This window comes from Esox lucius, chromosome 13, assembly GCF_011004845.1.
Source record: "Esox lucius isolate fEsoLuc1 chromosome 13, fEsoLuc1.pri, whole genome shotgun sequence".
Lineage (NCBI taxonomy): Eukaryota > Metazoa > Chordata > Actinopteri > Esociformes > Esocidae > Esox > Esox lucius.
The window spans coordinates 19,403,712-19,412,476 of NC_047581.1; the positions used below are offsets into that span (position 1 = coordinate 19,403,712).

Genomic DNA, 8,765 nt, shown 5'->3' on the forward strand with positions numbered 1-8,765 from the left:
GACTCTAAGCCTGAATGGACTGGTTCACCATGTGACCATGCAGTAATGTGTATAGAAAATGCTACGTTTGACTGGCTCTAACTTTGTTCCATTTCCTTTGTAGCTCAGCCCATATAACTATGAGAGGATTGAGGGAGTTCTCAGGATCATACAAAAAGCCGAGGAGCAAATCACCAGCCTCCCAGTCAATCAGGTGGGGCTTTTCAGGGTTACATACCTGGCAAAGAACTGTAATTTTCTTGTTCAATACTAAATGTTTGTTTCATCTGCAGGCGATGGGTCTGCTCCAGCACCTGAAGTCCTATAAGCGCATCTCTCCCCCAACGGACCTGGAGAGCAACTATCTTCTGGAGAATGGTCTTGAACCTTCTGTCCTGATTAATACCAGACTCCCCTTCCATCTGCTCATGCAGACCACCTGCTACTGGAAGATCATCTGTGAGTACTGTGCTTAGTATAAGCTTTCAATATTCATGTGGTCAAGCAGACTATATATTATTCAGTGAGGTGACTGTAAAGAACTTTCATTAACCAAGATAGGAATTTGAGAGGTTTTCTTTCTCTGTTTAGCTCCAGAGCTCAGTGAAGAGACTTTTCCAACTCTGCTTCTGATAAGCAAACTAATGAAGGTACAGTACCCTGCTTCACTGGTGACTGACTTTTAAATTACAGGTGTTTGTTTTTACCGGACTGCGTAAGCGGAGCCGGCATAGAAGTCAGTCTCTTACCGACTGACTGAGTGAGTCCGTCCCTGACTGACTGACTACCCCTTTTTAAATAGCGTAGTGGTTAGAGACGCGGGCGACGAAACAACAGGTCCCACGTTTGACTCCCATAACAGTCTTAACGCATTATGCCTGAGGTTCAGGACAGACAAACACTTCACTGGCTATAACCTTATGTAGCTATGTAAAATAAAACAGTTCTGGTGGATATTAGGATTTGTTCAGGATAGACAAACACTTCGCTGCCTACACGATTCTCTCGTCTTTTCACTTGAAGTAAAAGTCAGTTATCGTCACCTATATTGATACAGTAGTTAGTGTATCAATTTCATTCACGAATGGCTAATAAGCTGTTAAAATGGCCAGTGGCAAAAGCCATACAGTTAATAGATGCTATTTGTGGTGGTAAAATTAATAAGAAACGTTACAAAGTTTACCCAATGCGTAATGGCGTCTAGCAACGTATTACTGGCTAATAAGCTTTTAAAACAGACAGATTTTTAAACTTGATGCTAATGCATGACAATATTATGTAATGTCAATATGCTGTACTGACACGCGGCAAATGATCAGCTCTGTGGTGTTGTGGTTCAAGACACAGCCTTTCATGTGGGCGACCTAGGTTAGAATCTTGAGATATAAGTGGTAGTCCTTCCGTAACTTGAGCTGTAGTGTTAACAGTATGTTAGGATGCATTGTTAGTTGTTGCCTTTGATCAGATTCAGAAAGGGTTTTATTGACAAGTATGTTTCACAACAATCTATAAAAAAAATTATTAAGGGAAATAAAAACATAAGAACAGTGGACTGAGCATAAAAATAGTAGACTGTGCATTAATAAATTACTAAAAAGTATATGTAATGTGTAAATTTTGTCCAGTTGAGGATTGTTTATGCATGTGGGAAAGGGTTATAGATTTGTCCATTGAAGATTGTATGTGTATGTTAGGAGCGGACTATTTTCAATTTGGTTTCAGGGGCATGTTCATGAGGCCTACTGCTGTAGGAAAGAAACTGTTCTTGTGGCGCGAGGTTTTGGTCCTGATAGACCTCAGCCATCTACCAGAGGGGAGAGCTCTGAATAGTCCATTGGTGGAGGAGGTCACGGTGGACTCTGTGATGCCAGTGTAGAAATGTACCATCATAGTCGTTGGCAGGTTAAACCTTTTTCAGCTGGCACAGTACATCCTCTGCTCTGCTTTCTTTGTAAGAGAGGTGATGTTCAGATCCCACTTGAGGTCCTGGGCGATGGTGGTGCCCAGAAAGCGAAAGGACTCCAGTTGACTGGGAAGCCACCTACGGCGATGGTGGGAATGGCAGCTGGGCTTCTCCTGAAGTCTTTAGGGCGTTGAGCTCCAAGTTGTTCTGACTGCACCAGCACACCAGGTGGTCAATCTCCCACCTGTAGGCAGACTTGTCTCCATCAGAAATAAGTCAGATGAGGGTGGTGTCATACGCAAACTTCAGGAGCTTGACCAAGTGGTGACTGGAGGTGCAGCTGTTGGAGTACAGGGAGATTTACTCTGCTTCTCTGTACCTTCTGTCAGATGAGCCTTGACAAGCTGTACATGTCTGCTGTCAACCACTTGTTTGAGAGACGTTTGAAGCCCATCCTACTGGAGCAGCATAAGAGGGGGCAGAAACACCCATCCGTCACCGAGGTCTTCAAGGTGGCCAAGACCATCACGGGGTACATCCGCTCCATCCAGAACCCAGAGTGGGCGGCAGCCACAGCCCATAAGATAGCTCAGGAGCTGCCTCCAGGTCAGGCCATTTGCCAGTTAGACACTGCCATGTCACTGTTCATGAGTTATCATAGGACCAACGTTCATGTTTTTTCTCACTGTGCATGCTTGCTTCTGTCTGTAGGCACTGTTAAGACCCAGACACTGAACTTCTGCCTAGCACTCGGTGAATCATGGCTGAAGGACCCAAAACTTGAGGTTGGACCGGTTTTTGTTTTGCGTTAACATTATGTTGATGCCCTGAGGGCCAAAAGGTTCACCAAAGATCTGATTAAAACTCGTTGATAAAAATGATTGGATAGGTAAAATGTTTCACTGTTTTATTACTTTTTATGAGCAATGTGTTCTCAGATTGTCCTTTTGGTCTTTCGCTCCTAATCTGTGCTGTGCACCCGCCCATATACACACATACACGAGCCCCTTTCCCTGCCACTCAAAACCACTTCTATCTTACTGACAACAACCAGTTTTAACTCGTTATCTGAGGTGAAAAGATTCAGGCTGATTAGCCATTGAAATAAAGATTAGCTCTCTCCTCCATCTTGTCCGCTGATCAGGAGACGACGCGAACCCGGGTGGATACCTTCCTGTCCAAGCTAAATCTGCAGTTCCGGCGTTCTGCCACAGAGAATGCCCTCATGGCCAGCCAGTTGAACAGCCCGGAGCACCTGAAGCTGACTGGGGAACCTGCACACCTCATTGTCACCCTCTATGAACACAGCAGTGTGGAGCAACGATTCAGGGGCTCCGCTAGCCAAACCTACCCCGGTGAGCGGCCCACCACCAACACGACCATGACGGTCCAGCCGTTCCAAATACAGGCCTGTTCTCTGCCAAATGGAGCCAAGAACAGGCCTGTATTTTCAATGACCCACCTCGTAGTTTAAATGGGGTCCTCAGTGTTCTGTATGGTATACGGTTCTCTCAGATTAAGATGACAGTGGAGTTAGGCTGTGTGTCTTTTTTATTTATTTTTTACTCCCTGTTTTGTCCCACTAGACATTCACGCCGCATGCAAAGAAATAGCAACGATCAACGATGTGGACTTTCTGAAGATACGAAGTATGTTGCTGGAGAAATGGATTTGCAAAACCGGCCCGGCTGCAGCTAAGGTTAGTGTAGCTGGACGGTCTCACTGAGCTGCCACATGTCGGCTGAATGATCACATTCTGGGAGACGTGCAGGATGTTCAAAATGTTTAATGCTGTTTATTTTGAAGGACGTCAACAACCGGGAATGTGTGAATGATATTCAGGAGGATCCGGATCTCATGAGGTAGCTCACTGCATCATGATCTGGGATTTTACTTGGAGATTTTATCCAAATACATTGAATGATATTGAATATCATCGTCCTGTCAGGGTGGTGTATCTACTGCAGATCTACCCCATGGATGTGGGAGTCCATCTGCTAGGCCCTATCCTTTCTGCAGAAACATGGGTGAGTTTTGGTTTTTCACATTTTCTTAGGATTAGCTGAAGTATCGGCTGATGTTCCTGAAGTAGCTGGCTCTGTTTAATGCTGTATGACTCATAGCTTCCATTCTGGTGTAGAGACCTCTGGTGATCTCTTGTGTGGTATTAATTTGTTCAAGCAGTTTGTCAACCCAAGTTTAATACATAACCATTATAGTTTTTATAAGGGTTTTTCACCATCTGTCCTCTACTCAATGCCAGGAGAGTTTAATCTAATTTTGAACCATTATCATTTTGGAAACTTCTGGTAGTATATCGTAACATACCGGTTGTCTGGCCGAGAGACGCGTCCCCTCTCTAGTGAAGTTAGAACGCTATGGGATATTTCTTAATCTGATGTGAAGGGAGCTACCTTCCGCCTGTGGTGGACCTCATTGCTGTCCGGGACTGGTAACAGAATGCTCTTACTGTAATTATTTACTCAAAAATGCAGTCTGACACTTCTGAAAATTACCAACTATACTATTTTAATCTTTTGGCTAGATGTATAATCTGTTGTTTATATGGACATAATCTGTAAGTAGAATCACTATCATACCTCAGTTAGCCATGAAATTGTTTTAGATAAATGTAATTGTTTTAGAAAATGTATGTTTTTGATGCAATGGGATGCATATTGGCACAGAAAATGTACACATTTTTGGGGATTTACAGCATTACTTTTTCAACCAGTGACCAGAAACTCATTTGAAGAATGGCTCTTATATCTGGCTTAGATGTTGACGGGTGGAGCAAGCATAATTTTTCGGCCGAGGCGAGAGTTTAGGCAATTTGTGTGATTGATTACTCCAGTATGTTTAGCTCGCACCTAGATGATTTTAACTTCTTTAGGAAAGTTCTAGCATTGTCTTGTTCTAGATCTCTCTCAGAATAATCTAGTCATTGGAGTGGACCTGAAAGGCGAGCAGGACCTATACGTGGACTGATCCTCCCGCCATTCTCCTACCTCTAATTGTAGTGAATACCTTAATGAGAATGATTTGAGGGAGGATGATAGGGAGGGATGGGGTTTATGTTGGGCTGGAGGTCAGATATTATAGGATACTCTTTTGCTGGCTTGACTGTTGGAGTGTCTCTGAGTTGTTTTTAATGCAGAGGTCCTTTGAGCTCTGTGGTAGTTAAGATGTATTCAACTATGTAGTTGGGTGGAGGTGGGGTGGTGAAGATTAAGTTTCTTCTAATAAATCTATGTTTAGTTTGGAACTGAGGGCTGGTGAAAACAGTAGATGGCTGTACTGTATTTTGGATCATTGTGTGTCATAGTGTTGACTACTTCTTGTTGGTATTTCCTCCTAGCCCCTAAGCAGTTCGGGACTTCGTCTTACATTCTGCCACCGGAGTCGGGCCCTGCTCTGTCTCATCCACATCGGGGATCCTACCACCCTGGAGACCCAGCTACACATCCCAAAGACCCAAGTCCAGTAAATGCATCTCTCTCAGATAGTAGCTGTGACTAATCGTTTCATCTCTATTCTGTTCGTTCCAATGTAGCATTTGATGATATGGGTTAAATGTATATAGCTGTTTATGCATTGTTTTATTTTCTCTACAGGTATTACCTCAAGTGCTACATATACCTGTCTCAACTGGAGGCATTAAACATCCCTTACACTCTCGAAACGTTCCTCAACATTCCCAAAGAGGGCATGGTCAAGGGACTGTGGAAGAATCACAGTCATGAGCCCCAGGTAGCTGTGCTCGGTCTGCTGAATGGTCTAGACTGTGGCCCCTTTTGTGGAGTACACTTATCTCTACACTTGTAATTGAAGTTAAACTTCATTCAGAAGCTTTTAAGTCTTATCTGTAGCAAGTCTCCAGTCCAGGCACCCACCAGGTCCATCCTGCTTAGCATCTGGGATAAGTCAGCAGTAGGTTGAGGGGTTCTATGTTTAGGAACTATCGTCAGCATTTATGGAAGGTTAAAAATAACGTCCAGAGACTTTGCGTAGGGAATCAACTGAATATAATCCCGTTTTTTACGAGATGGGGCATTGACTTCCACTGAAATGCAGCCGAACTATGGCAGCAAGATGTGCATTTCTGTTTGGCCGTAGACATGCTTTTATTCTGGCTGACTTATCAAGGTTTGCATTGACGTGACGACCAGCTGATCCCCTGTGTTCTGTGTAGGCTGTGCGTCTGGTGGCTGACCTCAGTCTGGAGTACCAGGTGTTTGACCTTCAGCTGTGGAATGGGCTCCTGCAGAAACTGCTGGGCTTCAACATGGTGGGTAGGGGCAGTCTACCCATGCTGATGAGGCCCTTAGAACAATGCCAAAGGTTTCATCTGCTTGATACTGTATTATGACAGAATATATTGGTGACACACTGTGGTTTTCCTGTCTGCCTTTCAGATAAACTACTTACAGAAAGTTTTGGAGGCACTGGGAGCTGTCCCCGCTATTTGGGAGGTAGTTAAAACCATGTCTTTGTAAAAAAAAGCTCAAGGTATACAGTTTCTCGTTGATTGGGGGACACACTTGCTCTTTGTTTTGGACAATTGAGGACGCTGTGTTCTTTTCCATTTAGGTCCCCTGTTTTTCTAGGACTTGGAGAAGTATGATTCTAGCTCCATTTGTATCAGGTAAATTCATCTATTAGTCCCCCATTAAAAACGCACGGTAATAAGATGGCAGGTGAAGACCAGGTGGTCACAGTGTCTGTAATGTTGCCATGTTCTCTTTTTTTCCTGTCACATAGCATCTCTTCCCCTGAGTCCCCAACAGCAGGCAACTCTCTACAGGACCTTTGTTCTACTTCTTAAGTATGTTCTGTTGCATTTTAGATATAAATAGGTTGATAAATATTTTCAGGTCAATCACAAATTATATTTGTGGTATCATTTTGGTAAAAACAATTCTTAGAGAAAAAGTTGAAAATGAAGGTTTTGTGTGAGTAACAGAAGGGTTAATATTAAGAGACCACTGCAAACACTTCTATTCCTCACTCAAAACTTTCCTTTTCAACTTTTTTGGAAAGGAAAGAAAAAGGTGCAGCGGTCTCTTCCGGAGCTGTGTATTCATCCTATATCCTCCCTGTCCCTCTAATCCCACCACTTTCCCAGGTGCCCTTTCCTGTTGAACTTGGACCTGATTGGCATCGCCAATCGCTTTGCTCAGTTCAGTCTGACAGCCTTTGCCCTGGGAGCCCTCCTGCTCATCCCATGTGCCAAGAAGAAGGAGCAACAGATCCAGGTGAGGCAGCAGTGTCCACTGAGGAGGAGGGGTAGTGTCCGCTGAGGAGGAGCACTGCACACTATCCATTCCCTAATACTAATAAATATACCCTTCATCACATTGGTCTTTGGGTCTTTAATTACTTTACACCGATCAGCCATTATGACCACCTACCTAATATTGTGTATGTCCACCTTTTGCTGCCAGTCATCTAGCCATCATAATTTGGACCTGAGGAGGCTTCATTAGCGTTATTTTAGCAGCAGGACATTATGCTGGCAGCAATCAGATTTTCTTTTTCAAAAAAAAAAGCCTTCATTGCAATTTACAAGGCAATTTAGTTAACCATCTAGTCTGAAAAAGAACAGACGAGAACAACATCGGAACGGACATTATACATAAAATTTACCGAATAGATTAACTACATTGACGTATATATTTCAATGATGGCGTTTTATTTTGAAAAAGAAATTCTGAGTTAGCGCTGCTAGCAAAATATCCTGCTGTCTCTCCCTACTGTCTGATGGGGTGTGTATGACTGCTTCCTCCCAGGGCCTCCTGTCGACCTGTGACCTCATCGCCATCCTAGAGCAGGTGGATGAGCATATGAACACAGGGGAGTTAGCGGGGGTGCCCTCACAGGTGAGCTGCTGTCCCTTGCTCTTATTGGCTGATTTACTTGATCTACAGTTAAGTGGAAACTTTTCAGTTTCACTCTAAACTGTGTGTCTGATTGTCTGTTCTTCATAATCTTTACACATTTGATTATTTCATAAATGTTGTATGGAAATATGTGTCAATTACAAATGTCTTCTTCAACTCTAGATAAGGGACACAGTCCTGGCGTTCATTTGCCAAACCAGACAGTACCAGAAGCTGTGGAAGACAAAGCACTTCAATCTTCTCAAGCAACACTCTGTATCAAGTGGCAACTCTAACCAGGTTAAAGACCTGGTTGATTACTTGATCTCCCACAGCAGGTAAGTCCTCTAAGCAGTGATGTTACCAGCCACAGTTTTTGTATCAAATAATTGAATGAAAGAGTCAGCCTCACATTCCAGACTCCAATGAGTGAAGATTTTAGTTTTTCCCATTATAGTTACTGTAGTCCTGACCATTTGTTGGCCCTCTGTTTAGGGAGGAGGATGCCAACTCCCTGGCCCATGAGTTCCTGAGACGCAGACAGCGTAAAGGAGGGAAACTAATTCCTGACAGGTCCCCTGTATCAAGTGCCCTGAAGGTAATGATAATTCACACCCAGCATTGTTTTGTTTTAGAACACTTGTTTATAAATGTTGCATGTAAAAACTAATGATATTAAATTTATCAGACACTTTATCCAATGACCTGGAGTCATTCATGTTCCCGCCTTTTCTGTATGGATTGCCCTTGTTTTTACCAATATGTAATATTCTTTTCTTGGCTTGTTTTGCAGGAGTTTCTCAGCATGGATATAGATAGATGAATGGTGTGGTTATCAACCGGATAAATAACATATGGGACAAAAAGTACCAAACACTGTACGTTTATTCTATTTGTCTGTCTTTGGACTACAAATGTTTGCCTGTATGGTCTTAATCTTATATATAGTCACCCTCCACTATCCAGTTATAAATAACTTTGCTTACTAAACATTTTCTTATTGT

The 8,765-nt window shown here is 43.1% G+C and overlaps 1 protein-coding gene across 1 annotated transcript in view; it reads left to right on the plus strand.

The window, feature by feature from the left end:
- Window positions 1-8,765, plus strand: part of kntc1 (kinetochore associated 1) — a 35,399-nt gene extending 26,634 nt beyond the window's left edge. Inside the window, exons 43-62 of the mRNA XM_029124870.2 lie at window positions 104-193; window positions 273-438; window positions 571-629; window positions 2,272-2,488; window positions 2,594-2,667; window positions 3,027-3,237; window positions 3,469-3,581; window positions 3,689-3,744; window positions 3,831-3,909; window positions 5,241-5,365; window positions 5,497-5,632; window positions 6,075-6,170; window positions 6,298-6,354; window positions 6,473-6,527; window positions 6,644-6,707; window positions 7,008-7,137; window positions 7,672-7,761; window positions 7,945-8,099; window positions 8,257-8,359; window positions 8,555-8,765. Coding sequence (XP_028980703.2) covers window positions 104-193; window positions 273-438; window positions 571-629; window positions 2,272-2,488; window positions 2,594-2,667; window positions 3,027-3,237; window positions 3,469-3,581; window positions 3,689-3,744; window positions 3,831-3,909; window positions 5,241-5,365; window positions 5,497-5,632; window positions 6,075-6,170; window positions 6,298-6,354; window positions 6,473-6,527; window positions 6,644-6,707; window positions 7,008-7,137; window positions 7,672-7,761; window positions 7,945-8,099; window positions 8,257-8,359; window positions 8,555-8,584 — 2,106 coding nt within the window. The 3' untranslated portion in view covers window positions 8,585-8,765. The remainder of the gene's footprint in view (window positions 1-103; window positions 194-272; window positions 439-570; window positions 630-2,271; window positions 2,489-2,593; window positions 2,668-3,026; window positions 3,238-3,468; window positions 3,582-3,688; window positions 3,745-3,830; window positions 3,910-5,240; window positions 5,366-5,496; window positions 5,633-6,074; window positions 6,171-6,297; window positions 6,355-6,472; window positions 6,528-6,643; window positions 6,708-7,007; window positions 7,138-7,671; window positions 7,762-7,944; window positions 8,100-8,256; window positions 8,360-8,554) is intronic.